Source organism: Rattus norvegicus, chromosome 5, assembly GCF_021556685.1.
Source record: "Rattus norvegicus strain SHRSP/BbbUtx chromosome 5, alternate assembly SHRSP_T2T, whole genome shotgun sequence".
Lineage (NCBI taxonomy): Eukaryota > Metazoa > Chordata > Mammalia > Rodentia > Muridae > Rattus > Rattus norvegicus.
The window spans coordinates 525280-542994 of NC_141538.1; the positions used below are offsets into that span (position 1 = coordinate 525280).

The 17715-nt window shown below is 40.0% G+C and overlaps 1 protein-coding gene and 2 pseudogenes across 1 annotated transcript in view; 2 read left to right on the plus strand and 1 right to left on the minus strand.

Moving 5' to 3' along the window:
- The window catches only part of LOC148005534 (polyubiquitin-C-like), a 1830776-nt pseudogene that overhangs the window by 377965 nt on the left and 1435096 nt on the right, over positions 1–17715 (plus strand).
- Positions 1–17715, plus strand: part of LOC148005539 (uncharacterized) — an 83697-nt gene that overhangs the window by 60449 nt on the left and 5533 nt on the right. Inside the window, exon 3 of the mRNA XM_087551563.1 lies at positions 15358–15491. Within this exon, the coding sequence (XP_087407689.1) occupies positions 15358–15491 (134 nt within the window). The remainder of the gene's footprint in view (positions 1–15357; positions 15492–17715) is intronic.
- LOC148005542 (ubiquitin-conjugating enzyme E2 variant 1 pseudogene) lies at positions 8620–9134 on the minus strand (annotated as a pseudogene).

The following is a 17715-nucleotide window of genomic DNA, read 5'->3' on the forward strand; positions in this document are numbered from 1 at the left end:
TCTGTCTGTCTCTCTGTCTTTCTGACCCTCTAGATCAGAGGATCCCCCTTACAATTATCCACAGGTAGTGATGACTAGGGTGTTCAGTGCGACTAAGCAGGAATTATACGGTTGCCGTCATTATGCTTGATCTTACCCAAGGAAGGGTGTCAGGGCATGGTTGCCAAGATGGCATATAACAGACAGTGATTGAAGCGATGGAACAATAACCTATAATTCTCCCTCTCTGTCACCGTTTCTCTGTCACTCTCTGTCTCTCTTCCCTCCTTCCCTCCCTCCTCTCTCAGACCTGAATGAACATTGGAACCAAAGTAAATGTACAGTGAAAAGAAGCCAGATGCGTGCTGCATGTCTTTTATTGCATCACTTGAGAGGTGGAGGTGGGTAGAACCCTGTGAGCAGGCTGCAGACCTGATCCAGGTACTCATTTCCGGGGCTTATGTGCAAAGACCCCTGACTCAACTAAAGAAATGAAGAGGAAATTAAAGAAATAGATACAATTAACTTGGAATAAACCAAACAAACTAAGGAAAAGGAAAGGCAGTATTGGGGTGGCCTGGCTTACAGAGGAGGGACAAACATTTATTTCCCAGTGCCTCCTCAGTTGAACACACACACACACACACACACACACACACACACACACACAGAGAGAGAGAGAGAGAGAGAGAGAGAGAGAGAGAGAGAGAGAGAGAGAGAGAGCAAGATCTGTTAATCTGTTTGTCTCACTCCCCTAGTTTTTCAGACAGGGTTTCTCTATGAATTCCTCTGTAGACTGGTTGCTCAGAGGGCAAAGCTGCTGTCTGTTAAAGGTCTAGGGAAAACATGAAGGCCTAGATGCAATGTGTAGGCCTGAGGGAACTGTTAAGGCCTAGATGCCCTGTGAAGGAGGCCTACATCATGTATACATATATACACACATATTCATATATATGAATATGTATATGAATGTGTATACACTCAGGTATCCTTTATTTTATTAGCTTATTTTGAATATAATTTTCATGCTAATCAAAAAGAGGAAATTTTCTTTGGCATCGGATTCTTCTTGAACAAAAAATGGATATAAATAATCCCATATTCAGATGTTATGTCTAATATTGAGAAGATATTCCCAGATATGGTGTTAATCCATCATAGTCCATGTGTGAACACAAAACAGACTTAGTAAGAATTTTGGCAAGTGGATTTTAAAAACTTATATAGGGTTATTAAGAGCAGTGGTAACATTTTTTAACTTGATATTTTATATATTTACATTGCAAATGTTATTCCCTTGCCCAGTTACCCACTCTCCCACACCCCACCCCCTGTTTCCATGAGGATGCTTTTCCTCCCATCCAGCCATTCGCACCTCAATAGCATACCATTCCCCTGCACTGGAGAAAGGAACATTCACAGGACCAAGGGCTTCTCCTCCTATTGATGCCAGACAATGCCATCCTCTGCTCCATATGCAACTGAAGCATTAGGATTTTGCATGAGTACTATTTGTTTAGTAGTTTAATCCCTAGGAGCACTGGTAAGTCTAGTTGGTTGATATTTTTGTTCTTCCTATGGGTTTGCAAACCGTTTCAGCTCTTCCTTCACTCCTTCATTGGAGTCCTCATGGAGTCCGATGGTTAGCTTCAAGCATGCTTATCTATATCAGTGAGGTTCTGGCAGAGTCTCTCAGGAGACATCCACATCAAGCTCCCATCAGTAAGGACTTCTTGGCATCAGCAATACTGACTAGGTTTGGTGGCTGCATATGTGATAGATCACCAGATGGGGCAGTATCTAGATGGCCTTTCCTTAAGTCTCTGCTCCACTGTGTCCCTATATTCCCCTCCCTCTTGAGTATTTTGTTCCCCCTTCTAGGAAGGACTGAAGTGTACACATTTTGTTCTTCCTCCTTCTTGAGCATCATATGGTCTATGAATTGTATCTTGGGTATTCCAAGCTTTGGACTAGTATCTACGAACTGGGTAAATTCACTCAGGATGGTATTTCCTAGTCCCATACATTTGCCTAGGAATTTCAAGAGGTCATTGTTGGAGAAGTGTGTATGTACCTTTTGTAGCACAGTCTCTGGAATAAAACAAACAGGGACATTTAAATAAATATATAGCAGTGTTTAAGACTTCATTTCTCTTACAATATTTGCAATTACATAGTCAAACATTATATGTTGGAGTCATAGATCACTGTGCTATCTAGGATTGCACGATGAGGATGGCATAGTGGCAGTATAGCAAAATAACTGAAAGGAAAAGCAGAGCAGTCACCCCATTAGGATTCATATGAATTGCATTTCCTCCCTGCTGGGAACTAAGCAACAATGGGTGAAACTGTACAAGAACCTCTGTAGTAATTTGGTGTCTTGGGGTTATGTTCAGAGGATATACAGCTGGAGCACATGGTGTTCAATTTATTTTTAGTTTGTCTGATTTAAAATGTGATTGCTGTTAGTAAACATTTTTGTGATGATTGCTTGAAATTTATTTGCACTTTATTAGAAATTGTAGAATCATATTTATAATTTTCAGTCCTGGAGGTACTGGTGGTTGTACATGGGGAACAACTAAGTCAGCAAATGATTACGTCAGACAATGCTGACGAAAAGAACATGGATACCACAGTTACAGCTGCCTAAGAACTGATAACCACAACCTAAGGGAAGAGTCTCTACCCTCAACCTTGACTCCTTTAAGGCATTGGCTTCAGCCTCAGACAGGCCTTGACAAGTGTGATCCTGGGTAAGGGCATAGAACTAGTGTTCCAGTTAGTCTTTTGTCCAGGTCTTTCAGACAGCCTAGGGCAGTCCTGGCTCCCCACATTAATAGGAACTTCATAGTATTCATAAGACTTTCCAGCTGGATGTGACTTTTGAATTTTCTTTCATAAGCAGGGAAGTGTTAGATCACAGTCCTGTTTAACTGGCTGCTTTCCTCAAACCTGCCATCCCCTTTGTAACCTCTCAATATAATTGATAAGCAACATATTCTGTGGCCTTGTAGTCTCTCTGTCCCTTTCATCTGATTCCCAGGCCCCAAAAACCTTTAATGGTAACTCTGCCTCCACCTTTTTTCTTTCTGTGATTCATATATTAGTCTAGATCACAAGGTAGATATCCTACCCAAAAAAAATCATATGATTAAGGAACACCAAAATCCTATAATTTCTTGGAAATTAAAAATCCTCACTCTCCTATCTTTGTCTTTAGTATCCCATCATGGTTATATGTGGCCATGATGCAATAAATCACTTCATACCCAAGGACTTAAGCATGTTTTCCCTTCAGGACACTCGACACACAATATATGTGCTGCAGTAAAAATAAAAACAACAAAACAAAACAAAAAAGCCGACAGAACTTGTTCCCAGGTATACCCTAGCTGTCTCACTCCCTTAATATTTCTAGTGCCATTGGAAATAGCAATAATTTATCTCAGTGGCTCCATGCTGCCCCCATCTACTTTCTGACACACTATTCTTCTCAACACGGCACCGTGTCAGGCTGCTCCTCCCTCATCCACAGCCCTCTTGGTTGGGTTTCCACCACGCCAGGCAAACACATCCCAATTCTTTGGTAGGCCCATGCATCTGGCCACCATACACTCTCTTAAACTCAATTAAGTTGCCTTATGAAAGAACACATCAAACAATATTTTCTGATCCAATTGATAATATATAATTTGCCAATCTAGATGGCACAAAATCCTGTACACACCCATCCCTTGAGAATAGTCATAACATCCTGTAATATGTACAGAGAGGCATCTAAAAATCTACTGCCATGTTCTCTGTGCTCTCACATTCTCACTCTGGCTTCCTGTGCCTCTCTAAAACTTTTCTCCCACCCATCCTTCCTTCTTATCCAATGACAGGCCTGGTTCTATCCTGTACCTCCCTTAACCTTAATAATGACATCAATCTACTCTTTTACCCTTTTGATTAAAAAAAAAAACGGAAAATTTTTTCTCAAATATAAGTTGAGCACAACTATTATTCTGTAATTTAAAAGTATAAGATGTACCTAACTCCCAGCCAAACTTTTATCAGTTAAACAGAACATTTAGTTATATATTTTAGCTTTTAAAAGGCTTAAAATCTGTTATAGCCTGGCTAGCTTATGTATTATCTGATAACTAGCTAATTAAATATGTATTCTCAAAGTTAAATAGTCTGAGTGGGTTATAAGATTATACTAAGTTTTCAACCCTGCCAGTAATCTGAAAATGACCCATATATCTGTAAATATAGGAAGCCTAGCATGGCTTCTAGAACTGAGACAGGTTATAGAGACAATTTTCTATTTGTACAGTCCCCTGTGAGCAACATGTGAGAGCAAGTCTTCAGCCTTCTGGCCTAGGAACATCAGACAGACTTTTGAAACACTGAATTTTGAAGGGCTAATCATTCTGGCTTGGCAGAAATTTTCAGCCAACTTATTCTGCAATGTTTCCTTTTCTGGACAGTAATTAGTCTGTAGAAGAATTGGAGCAATTTTTGCATAGTGCCTGTCTGCCACAATAAATCACCTCATGTGGAGATGGAGATTTTCAATTTCTTCTTTGAATATACCAAAGGGGAGCCGGTGGGAGCGGACATGTCTCAATAAAAGTTAAAGAACATTAAACGTCATATTTTGTGGACTTCTGGTGTTTTTTAGAAACCATCTAACTATATAAGTAGTCAGGACTGTTGTCGATTAATTATCTTAATAAATTATCTTGAAAGCATTCTAACAATAAACTTAGAGACATGAATTTGCTATTCGGCCTTAAACTCATGTGCTTAATCAGCTCTGCTTCATTTTTTAATAGCAGAAAAGGACTGGGTATAAGCCATATATGCTGAAATGTGTTGTATAGGCACAATACGTGTACATCAGAGTAACAATATTAATTTTAAATCAGTGAGAAATTTATATTAAAGAAAATCTTAAAAATCTAAATTTGTATCAAATAAATTCTGTGCCAATGTAAAAGATCATAATTTTAGTTTAGTAATAAATATAAAAATAATTATGTACAGCTTGAAGAAACCATTGACGAGTTTTTGCCCCAATTCCCTGGACTTTGGGGGACTAAAAGTAGTTATTCTGAGGTTGTTTTCTGAGGAATTTAGAAATGCTTATAATTTAACAGGGAGGAAATAGCTCAAACTGATAATACAATGAATATAATATAATGTATATATAATATAATATAATATAATATAATGTATAATGAATATGTTACATTCTCTTCCATGATCTCTTACGATGATCTCTTAAACAGTGAAGAAAATTTGTACATCTTTTAAACTCATCTATTATTTTTAGCTTTATGTATATAAGCTATTTAGAATTTGTCTATAGAGATATTCTATCTTCTGTTAATTAAGTAAACATTTGTCCTTTCATACTTTTCTTTATTTTTTATATAAAGAAATATACTTGTATGCACTCTACATTCTCTTTACCAAATCTCACCATATTTCCTATAATACATCTCCTGACACCATGTCTTCATCTGTTTACCTTTTAGATCTCACCAAAGAATCAGAATCTAGTGTCACTCATGAAGGGAATCTATTGAAGCACAAGCAAATTACCAAGGCAATACCCCCCCCCCCAAAATGAATGATTCTTCATTCACCAGTAGCCATCAAATGCCAAAAGCCCCTCAATATGGCATTGGCAAGGATTGGTCACCCCATCTAAGCCCTGACTCTAGCTGGCTTGATCATGTGACAGGTGCTGTGGGTTCATGAGTGTGATAACCATAAGCTGTCCAGAGACAGCTTTTCATTCTCTGTACCGAACAGCTATCACAATTTTCTTCATACAATAGAGATCAATTCAATGTTCATTGCAAGAAGGCAGGAACATACCCATCTAATTATGATGGAGATGTTATTAAAAATTTTAGTTTCTAAATGCCTTTTATTTATGTAAAATTCCAGAAAATTTTATTTCTGTTTATGGTCTGAAACATCTTCCTTTCATTCATAACAAACACAATGATAGTTCTAACTTTTGAAATGACATTATAATATAATGTATATGTATCAAACTTTTCTAAATTTGTGTGCATGTGTATCCCATTTTTAAGAGTATTAAGTTTTTTCTTAATGTTTTCTAGCTGTATTAATACGATCATAAGATTTTCTTTTTAAGTAAAATAACTTATGCATTATTTTACTAACATAAGTGTTAATTTTATATCTCAAATATTATTTTCTATTGCATACATAGATGAATTTTAGTTGTTAACATTTGGTTGATCAATTAGTTCCTTGTTTATTAAATTGTAAATTTATACTTTCGTGTTGAAACTAACTTTTGTAAAGTTTGCATACATAATTTTCATATTTATTCAGTTGATATCACGTGATTCATAAAATTCTTTCTCTTCAAATAACTACAACATAGATTTTGATTAGTTTAATGAACAAAGACTATTAAATGCACCTGTAGAAATTATTGATTTGAATAACTCTAGATAATAATTTGATATTAAATACTGGGTTGGAGTGTGGGACTGCATTGTAACTATCTGAATTATGCTGCTTCAAGGTTATGTTAAATGACTTTTTTTATAGATATGTACAGCATTAACATGACGTATATTCAAATCATTGTTCTTTGTCCTTCATTTTCTTTTTGACTTTTTTTAGTTTTTCATATTTAAATGCGGTTTTAAATATTTGCTTCATGCATCTGTACATGTTTGCACAAATGAGTACAAGTACTTGCAAAATGTAGGAGAGTGTACTCAATTTCCAGAGCTCGATTGACAAGTAGTAATGACCCACCAAGTATAGATACTGGACACTGAACTTAGGTTCTCTACTAGAGACCAAGGAAAACCCATGAAGCTTTTCTATAGGTCCTGATTTTAATTTTTGTTAAGGGTTTAGTTCTGTGTGCCTTTCTTATTCACGAAAACAACTTTGTCGAATTTGATACAAACAATTTTGTGTAAATATTCATCTTTAATTAATTGGGATTCAAAAATTTAGACTATATCTCCTATTGATTTTAGTAAGATGATATCATACTGATATATACTATCAGAAAATCCTGCATGAAGTCACCATGACTGAAAATAGGAATAGAGAAGGCTTAAAAAATTGTACTTCATTAATGATTGACATGTCCACGATTCCTCTCATTAAAGTAAGCTCATATGTGGGAAAAGATACTTCAAATCAATCAGTTGAGGATTTGCGTAATTCTTATACTATCAACTCAGCTCATTTACATTCTACCACTGTGAGCAAATTCCCTCCCCAGGTGACTGCCATATGGCTATTATCACTGTCTTTTTGAAGTTTGCTGTACATATAGCTAGTTTGAAAAATTTGAAACTTAATGAGGCTTGAATGGACTAAGAAAGAATCACCAGTGTTTCATTTGCTCAGTCCTTTTTTTTTTCCCCTTTGCAACACATCGAATTGCCTTTATTTCAGTATGCATCCACATTTCAACATTTAGTGGTCCTGAATAGAGTGGGGAGTTTGTCAATGAGCCAGGAGCCAGGCCCACCTATCTGCAAAGGATCTGTGAACATGGTGACACAGAACTCCTCTGGGTCCCTGCCCAGGGTCTGAGGAGCAACACTAAACCCGAGTTGGCAGAGTCAGGGCCTCGTGCTCCAACTGTCAGACTCCACTCCAGACCCGATGGGTGATCAGGGTGACTGAGAGTCCTGTTCAAACCTCTTCAACTTGTAAAATCAAAGCAATTATGGGAAAAGGAACCAACTCAGAACCATGTGCACCGAGGACTCTCCACATGGCCTTTCTCTAGGCATATATCCAAGGACCCTGAGCGGTGGCCCATCTGAGTCGCCCTGTGACTGCTCTGTTCACCTCTAGACCTGAGCTCAAAGCACAAGAGCTGATTGTGGTGGCAGGGCCGCAGACCCAGCGCTCCCTTCCCAGGCTGGTGGCAGGTGAACAAGTGTGGTCCAGAGCTAAGGGAGGGAGGCCAGGCTTTTTCAACCTCATCTGATGGCTTCTGGCCACAGCAAGTGTTGGGTGATGATGGGCAACAAGGGACTTGAGGAGGGGAAAGCAGCACCCCTTGATAAAGGTGGGGAGACTGGAAGCTCTGAATTCCTCACCCGCAGCCAATTTTAGGGGAGGGGAGGTTACAATCTAAGCGTTGACCAAGGGTGGGAGTGGAGGAGTGGGGACCATGGCTCGGATGGGGCAATCACTTAAGACTTAAGAAAGCATGGGTACAGCCAGAAAACCCCAAGCCTAGTGGTGTTCAGTCCCACAGCTGCTACCTGAAACCTCCCCATCTACTCTAAGGGCCACCACACAGCTGTGGCAGAGGGCGGGGCGGGCAAAGGCATACCCAGGCCAAGTGCCAGCAGCAGGTGATTGTGTGAGACGTGTCTGTCCACAGTTGCGTTAGCTGTGCCCACCGCTCCCAAAGGAAACCAATTTCAACACACCTTATTGATCCCATAAGTTCAACCAGGCAGACAGCGGTTATACTCAACAGATGATGTTACACAGCACAACTTAGGTATTTCAAATGGACAAGAAGTTAGTATCAGAGCAGTGTCTCAGGATGAAGTCTAAATGGGGCTTCCTCTCCAGTACTTTGAGGTCTACAGATTGATCTAGAAAATTCACTACTGTGGAAAATGAAGACTTGGGTTGGATGGGGAAAGGAGGCCGGGGCCTTGGTGACTAATGGCTGTAACACTGTCCTTCTGGTGGCTGTGGGAGCTTCATGTTCTCTTTTGACATCATCAAGCGCCTCAGTTCCTGCAGGATGACTTTGAGGCTGTGGGAATTCTGTCACTTTGCCAGCACTGCCATGGCTCATGGATCCACCACTCCATTGGAACTGCTCACGCCGTTCATATTGACTCTTGTTACAAATCTCACAGACTGGGATGCTTCTGGATACTAGAGTGGCCCACACTCTATCTTAAGGCTGCATATTCGGTTTTCATAAATTGTTCGTGGAGGCCCAATTATCACGCTTGTCCATCTTGTGAGTGTCTTGTCCTCATCGTCCTCCAGACCCTAGCTAACTGTGCTGTCGCCCACTCCTTTCTGGCCTTCTTCCAGCTCTTCCAACAGTCGGAAATCTCGAAGGACTTTTACTCCCGAGCCTGTGGTGGCTGCCATCTTGCGTCGCTATCGCTTGAAGTCAGTCCTTCCTTTCTTCCTCTACCCCTAGGTCCCTAACTCCTTCTCTCTCTCTCCGTCTCTCTCTCTCTCTCTCTCTCTCTCTCTCTCTCTCTCTCTCTCTCTCTCTCTCTCTCTCTCTCTTTTCCACAAGGTCTCATAAACCCCAGACTTGCCTGAAGCTCACTATATATTTCGTGATGACTTTGAATGTCTGATATTCATCAATAAATTATAGATACGAACAACCATGCCTGATCTTGTACAGTTTTGGACCTCATCCAAGGGTGTCTTATATACTGGCATGTAGCCTGTCAAATGAGCAACTTACCAAATCTCTTCCTGTTTCTTCCTTGTTCCCTTCCTTCGTTCCTTCCTTCTTCCCTTCCTTTGTCCCTTCCTTCCATGCTTTCTTCCTTCCCTTCTTTTATTTTCCTTCTGTTCTTTCTGTTCATGAATTTTGTTTTCATTTTGATTTTGAAGTTAAAAGCTATTAGTGAAGATTTCACCTCTTGAAACCAGAAAGCATGAGCGGTAGAGCATTTAGACTTTCATATGTAGAAATCATTGTGTACCTATAGCAAAAACTATATACATTAAAGGTGACAGAAGCATTTTTGTCTTAAAGTACTGGCTCTGTTCTTCAATTATTGTTAGAAACTTTTATTATTATTAATAGTCCACATAATCTAATATGTATACTATGAACATCTGCATTTTGAAAAGGACAACGTGGTATAAATTATATTTTCAATGCAAAACACAGAAACAAGCATTTTTCTAATATTCTCATTCTAGAGTTAATATTTTATCTATCATGCAAATGTATTTTAGAGAAATTCATTAAGGATTCTCCTCTTGTTTAATTGTAGGTGACATTATCAAAACTTCTGAGAAAAAAGAATTCCAATGTGATTGTACTTAATATCTTAAAGTTGAAATTGGTACAAAAAACAACACTAGGATGAATTTTTTTATAACTTCTGATTTCTTTGAATAGGCATGAGATTAGACATGGTTTGTGTCATTCTTAGAAGTTTTTACAAGAAAGTAACAGGAGAATTCTTTTGGAGCTTCCATAATTCGTGTCATTATTTGAAGAAGATGCTTATCAGTTTTATCTGAGGTTACTGTCTAGGTGAGGTGTTTCCAGGATGTTTTCATCTTATTACAAGAAGTCACAGAGAGCAAGGTGACAAAGAAACTTTATTCAAAAGCAAAGTGAGAAACACTGGTATTCAGTGTAGCTTTAATTTGTGGACCTCTCGAGAAGGAGGAATTGTTTACTTAGAGTTCAGTGTGGATATTTCTGTTTTGATTGGCTTTTTTTTTGATTAGGCAAGCCTTAATTAACTGTGAACATCAGTTTCCATGATGCATTTGATTTAATCAAATGCATATTCATTATCACTAGGTATATGACATTAAACAGGATGTTTCCCTTGAAAGTTGTTCCAGAGGATTCAATATGACTTACTGAGTATATATTCTAAACTGTCTCAGGCCAGTTGAAACAGATTTCTCCCTCCAGTATGTGGATATGCTCTTGAATACTTTTGAATGGGAGTTGATCATGAAAGAGAAGTTTATAAACAATTTATGTGCAGGGAGTCTTAGTCCATTGTTTGATACATATACAGCTTCATGCAGGTGAGATGAGGTGAGCAACTTCATTGTTAGGTATATTTCTGGAAGGTAGATTTTTATGCAGCCTAAGTCAAGTGAAGTCCCAGGTTGAAGTGCTTTTCCCATACCTATATGCCTCATTCAAGGAATTTTAGTGCTTTTGCTTGTATCGTTACTTAGGCTACAGTACAGCTCACTGTTTCTTTGATGTTTGCTCAGACTCAACTCAGTCAGTGACTGCATCTCAGTAGCTGCTGGACTTATTTGACTCTTGTTCTTTGTCTTCCAATTTAATGGTGACTTCTTCAAGGATCAATTTGTTCACTCTATGAATATTAATATAACTAGTCATAAGCCCTTATCAAATGATATCCAAGTCTCTTATGCTGACATAAAATGGAATTGTCAATCCAGAGGCTTGCTGAGCTTCAATATGAACTTCTAACTTCATGATGAGTAAGTAACCTTCATCAATTGCTTATAAGAAATTCATTTAAATTTTGACAATTATGTTGGGCCAGCAAGAGGGAAAAAGGACTTGCAGAACAAGGTTAACACCCTCACTTTAAACATAGGAATCCATAGATAATGACCCATTACAGAAATTGGCCATCTGGCCTATAAACATGCTGTGGAATCAGAAGACCTACGTGAACACACACACATGCAGCACACACACACACACACACACACACACCCAAAATAATAAACTAATGTTTTTTTTAAATTTTCTAATATTAATATGTCATGCGCTTTCTTTATTCTGACAACTGATTTATTTTACATATGTGGATTCATGGTTCACAAAATAGTATTCATGATCAATGGCAATTATAAAGGTCAAGTGGACATTTTCATGAGTTCAAGGTTATAAATTTTTAATTTAATATTCCTCAGTACATGACCACCAAGAATTAGTGTGTGTGATATGGTGTGTGTGTGTGTGTGTGTGTGTGTGTGTGTGTGTGTGTGTGTCTGTCTGTCTGTCTGTCTGTCTATGTATTTCATGCCTATGTGTTCAAGCAGAAGACAGAGAAATAAATAGTATCCTCTTTTATAACTTTCTACACAATTTTCTCAATTCAAAGCCTTTCACTTATACTGATGCTATCTTGCTGTGCACAAGCTCCAGAAATGCTTTCCCTGTCATCATAGCACTGGGGTTATAGCTGTATACAACCATGACTGTTTTAAAGTGCGGGCACAGAAATTTGAATTCTCTTCTTTCTGCAGCAAATTCTTTCCCACACTAGGTTATCTCTTATCATCACTTCTGAGTAATTCTGAAGACTGCTGTTTTCACTCTCTGCAAACTTGGTAAATTATATTTACAGTCAGGATTTGGAATTTCTAAGGTCTGATAATAAAACCTACCCCATGTCGACTAAGAGCTTTTAGAATGTGGCCATTGCTATTTACTTTTCATAATTTCAAATGTCTCCTCCTAAACAGAAATCAATGTGTTTTGATAATCATAATCTAGAATGTTTCCAACTGATTTAAAATGTACTTCAAATTGTTAATTCATTTCTTTTTTTGTATCATGACATGATCTGGGCTTCTGGAAATAGTAAGTTCAAGCAGAAATAAAAGTTTAGACATACTGTATCTACACAGCTAAGGCTTAAGCAGCCAACAAGCATTTCTCTAACTGACATGTTTACAAAGGTGTCCTGTGAAAAAATAAACTAAAAAGTCAGAAATTTTGCTAGTTCAACACTCTGGGTACAAGTAGTTGAAATGACTGATCTTCTCTGTCAGAGTGAGTATTTCCTCCTGATGCACTGCAGTGTCAGCAATCAATGTTGTCTCTTTTCTCTTGATCCATCTAATTCCAGATACCTGATCTAACTGAAGCAGTGATTTGAAATATTGCTGCATTCAATGGCCATTTCAGTATAGAAATAACTGGAAATGATATCTAAAAGGAGAAGACCAAACTGAGCAAAGCATACTCTAGCTAATGCTGCAAGGTAACATGGTGATCAACATAGTTGGTTCCTGACAGACCTGTGTTTCATCTGTGGATGTCTAAAAGATATAACACTGTGAAAATCTACATATTTTTAGAGATGTAACATTCCTCCTCTGTTCACTGTGAGGATAAAATTAAATTGATCATGCAATAGTCGTAGTGGGAACTATGTCAAACTAATAACCATACATGATAGCAATTGTTATTTGGACTCTCTTCTTGATGCTGTTCTTTCACAGCAAGTCTGTTATCAATTAGTATTCAAAATATAACTGAAAAGAATGCCTCTACTGAAAACAGTTGCTTATCTAAAACCTCATAGAATACATATTCTATGAAACTCCACATGACTTTTCCTCTTCTTCTCCTTCTCCTTCTCCTTCTTCCTCTTCCTCTTCCCCCTCCTCCTCCTCCTCCTCTTCTTCTTCCTCTTCCTCTTCCTCTAACTCTTCCTCTTCCTCTTCTTCTTCCTCTACCTCTTCCTCTTCTTCTTCTTTTTCTTCTCCTCCTCCTTCTTCATTCTTCCTCTTCCTCTGCCTCCCTCCTCCCGTCGTCCTCTTCTTGCTCTCTCTCTCTCTCTCTCTCTCTCTCTCTCTCTCTCTCTCTCTCTCACACACACACACACACACACACACACACACACACACACACACACTTGCCCTTTCTTAGAAGATCTAGGGTAAGGCAAGCCTCAAATTCCTTATGTATGATAAAATCTTATCCTGAGTCCTGGGATGAACAGCTCAAGTCATTATATCTGGTTAAGTTATAGAAGAATGTATATCAGTGCCTTGTACATGCTAGGGATGCATTGTTCTGAAGTTTATCTCCAGCCCCCATCCACTTCCTAAAGCACAACATTTTCTAGCTTTAAATAGTTGAGGCAGCATCTCATGAACATTATGTTGGTTTTAATTTTACTGTGTAATTGAAAATGACCTTGAATTTCTGTTCTTTGCGTCCCTACTTCTCGAATGCTGGAAGTACAGCTGTGTGCTGCCACACTGAGTTTTTTTTTCTTCCTTGCCAGAAAAATAATAGTGAACAATTCATCTAATGTACAAGACATGTGGAGGAGGAGCTGTGACTCAAGATATTTGAGACACACACACACACACACACACACACACACATTAATATCACAGCTCTGTCTATATGTTCAATTTTCACAGGTAAAGACACTGTATGCCATGTACAAAATCCCCATGCAAATTAATTTTAGCTAACAAACCAGTCAAGCATTTTGCTCCTTCACTTTCTAATTTGTTTGGCATGCTAATCACTATACCACAGCTCCTTGACAACTGTTTTGTCTTGCAAATTCACAGATGCACACTCAGTGTAGTGGCAGTTGACCAAGAGAGTTTTTGCTAAAGTGTGTGTTGTTTTGTTATATCCAGGTTCCTTTAATTAAAATTTCAGACCTATGATATATCCTTATGGAAAACTGCACTTTGTTTACACTGAAAATACTATCTTTTAGAAATATTAAGGGTTGATGCTGAAAAGATGGTTTAGTCAACAAAGGGCTTGCCACACTACATCAAGACCTGAGTTTGAGCACCAGAAACCATGTGCTGCAGCTTGATTTCTATTACTAGGATAAAACATCATAACCAATTACAACTTAATACAGAAACACTTTGTCTTAAGATTAGATCATCATAAGGGAAAGTGAAGGCAGAAACTTGAAGATAGAAACCAAAGCTGCCACAAAGAAACACTGTTTAATTGTTTGTTATCCATGGCATTCTCAGCCTGCTATCTTCTACAACCCAAAACAAACTGCCAAGGTGAGGCCCCACAATATTCCTAACTCCAATACTCAATCTTTACAAGGAAAAGGCCTAGGAACCAGTCTTTTGGGAACATTTTTGTCAGAAGTCATAGTAGGAGGTATTCAGATTATAATCTGCAACAGTTTTGCTTTATAGGCGAAGCCCAAGAGAATTCATTTTAGGAAAGATTCCTGATATTAATATATGTTTCTTGTTATTATTAAACATATATAGCAATCATTAGGTACTACCCCACCCTTTTTGAGCAGATAGCTGCAGATCTATAAAGATGTACTCTCTTGCAGCGATGCTATATAGACAAATAGATGACTTCTTAATTCTTAAGGATGATCCTACAAGAATTACTGAAATATCAGTGATTATTAAGCTCTCTTAATAGTAGTACTGCTAGTAGATCCCTTTCTGATAGTCAAAACTGCAAAGAGAATTCTGTCAGTCTCCCATGTGTCACCAAGTAATTGATTCTTAGACAGTAACCATACTTTCTATTACTCAGAACACATTCCAAGAGATTGTTAAAACAATTTACTAAGGTCACGTAAAGGGAACTTGTGGAGGTCCGTCCTCACATTCTCCATTGTAAGATGGCGCCGATATCCGGCAGGATGCACCTAATAAAAGGGCAATACGCAAGCGCCTGGTAAATTCCTCACTCAGGGGGACACGTATGCTGTGGTATGTCATCTGGCACATCTGGCAGCGACCAGCCAGAGAGTGACACGTCCTAGGCGAGGATAGTTTCCTATATAAGGGAAAGACCTTTCCCTCACTCGGGGTCTCTGTATTGTAAGCTTGTGCTCTCACTCTCAAGATGCATTAAAGCTATTTCTGCAGAAGTATCCATTGTGTCCTGCGTCATTCTTGCTGGCAAGACGGAGCGTGGGACATTTGGTGCCAGAAACCTGGGAAAAAGACCTCATCAGCACCTCCGGAGACCCCTTGGTGACAAGGAGGATTCAGAACTGCAGGTAAAAAAAAATACTTTCAGAGAGGCATGCCTTTCTTGGATTTTGGTCTGGGGTTGTCGCCGCCTTGGGAAGGATTTGTTGAGGCTATGGTATTTGTTCTCGGAGCCACCCTACTCTTTCTTATTATTATGTACTGTTTTCACCGTTTCTGCTGCTAAAAGGACAGCAGCTGGATGCGCGTCTCAGTCTCTCGTAAATAAGTGAGCTTCGGGCAGCTCCCCTTTACTGTTGGGGAGCAGGGACGCGATAGCACTGCCTGGGAAGTGCGCGTAAGACTCCCGTATATAAGAGAGCGGCGTGTCTGTTTCTACTCATGCCTTGTCAGACGGACGTAGATAAGCCGCTGGGCGTTCTTGGTCCCTCATGGGATCCTCACAGTCTGTGATCACGGCTCTGGAAACGGTGCTAAAGCAGAGGGACATTAAAATTGGAGGAAGAACACTTAAAAACTTTGTGAAAGAAGTGGACAGGGTGGCTCCGTGGTTTGCCTGCTTAGGCTCATTTACAATTGCCTCATGGGACAAACTTGGAAGGGACCTAGACAGAAAATTGGCGGAGAAAATCTGCGTCTAGGAACTAAAGCCATATGGAAACTAGTCAAAAATTGCTTAACAGATGAAGTGTGCAAGGCAGCAGTTGTAGGAGGGCAGACCACTCTCGAGGTACTTCGAGACAGTATGTCAGAAACTGAACGTAGTGAGAGATTAGGCGCGCGCAAGAAAAAGGACGTCCTGAGAAAGAAAAAGAGCCCTCCCATTAAGTCCGCGGATAAGGGAGTGTTAAAGCTTTCAGATTCCGGCACTTCCCTCTCTACACAGCAACCGGGAGGGGGAGCCAGCATATACCCTGTGAAAGAGCTAGAAGCGCTGAACCTCGACAGTTCTGATAGCTCTGAGAATGGAATCTTAGATTCAGAGGAGAAGGCCGAGTTAGATGAGGAAGCAGCTAGATATGAGGAAGAGAAATATCACCCCGAGGAACGAAAGAAAGGTAATAAAAAGCTTCTGCCGCGGCAGTCGCCAACCGCACCCCCTCCGTACGAGGAGCGCTCTTGCGCATTCTCTTTAGTCCCCGATAGGGTGAGAAGGAAGCTGCGGATGATGTTCCCGGTCTTTGAAACGCAGGAGGGTGAGCGGGTTCATGCCCCAGTCGAATATAATCAGATAAAAGAGCTGGCGGAGTCTGTCAGAAAGTACGGAGTTACAGCCAATTTCACCCTAACCATTCTTGAAAGGCTGGCCCTAAATTATTTGACACCCGCTGATTGGCAGATGATTGCAAAAGCGACCCTTGTGAACATGGGCCAATATATGGAATGGAAGGCCCTTTGGTATGAGGCAGCTCAAACACAGGCCAGATCTAATGCCACGGCGTTAACGCCTGAGGAGCGAGAATGGACGTTTGAACTCTTGACAGGACAGGGTCGCTTCGCAGCGGACCAAGCTAATTACCATTGGGGTGCTTATATTCAAGTCTCCAGCTTGGCCATTAAGGCCTGGAAGGCACTCACTAGGAAAGGCGGGGCCGATAATCAACTTACTCGTATCATCCAGGGACCTCAGGAACCGTTCTCAGACTTCGTAGCCAGAATGACAGAGACTGCAGGACGAATATTTGGTGATGCGGAGCAAGCAGCACCGCTCATAGAACAGCTCGTTTACGAACAAGCCACCCAGGAATGCTGGGCAGCTATAGCACCCAGAAAAAACAAAGGATTACAGGACTGGCTCAGAGTCTGCAGAGAACTCGGCGGGCCTCTTACTAACGCAGGCTTGGAGGCCGCCATTCTCCAGTCCCGGCAACGCCCCCTTAAAGGGACAGATACAAGATCATGTTTTCAATGTGGAAAAATGGGCCATTTAAAAAGAGACTGTAGGATAACCAAGGGAGACAGGAGGCCTGCAACTATCTGTGCCCGATGTGGCAAGGGCTAACATAGGCCTGACCAGTGCTGTTCAGTGAGGGATATTAAGGGAAAACTACTCCCTCCTTTGGAAGCTCAGCCTAATGGGATGTCAAAAAATGGATCGTTGGGCCCCCGGTCCCAGGGCCCTCAAAGATATGGGAACCGCTTTCAGAAAGCCATGACCTTGACAGAGGAGACTCCCCAAGAGGTGACACAAAATTGGACCTGTGTGCCGCCTCCGACTTCTTTCTAATGCCCCAGATGGGCATTCAGCCAATTCCTGCTCAGACTGTGGGGCCTTTGTCCCCAGGAACCATA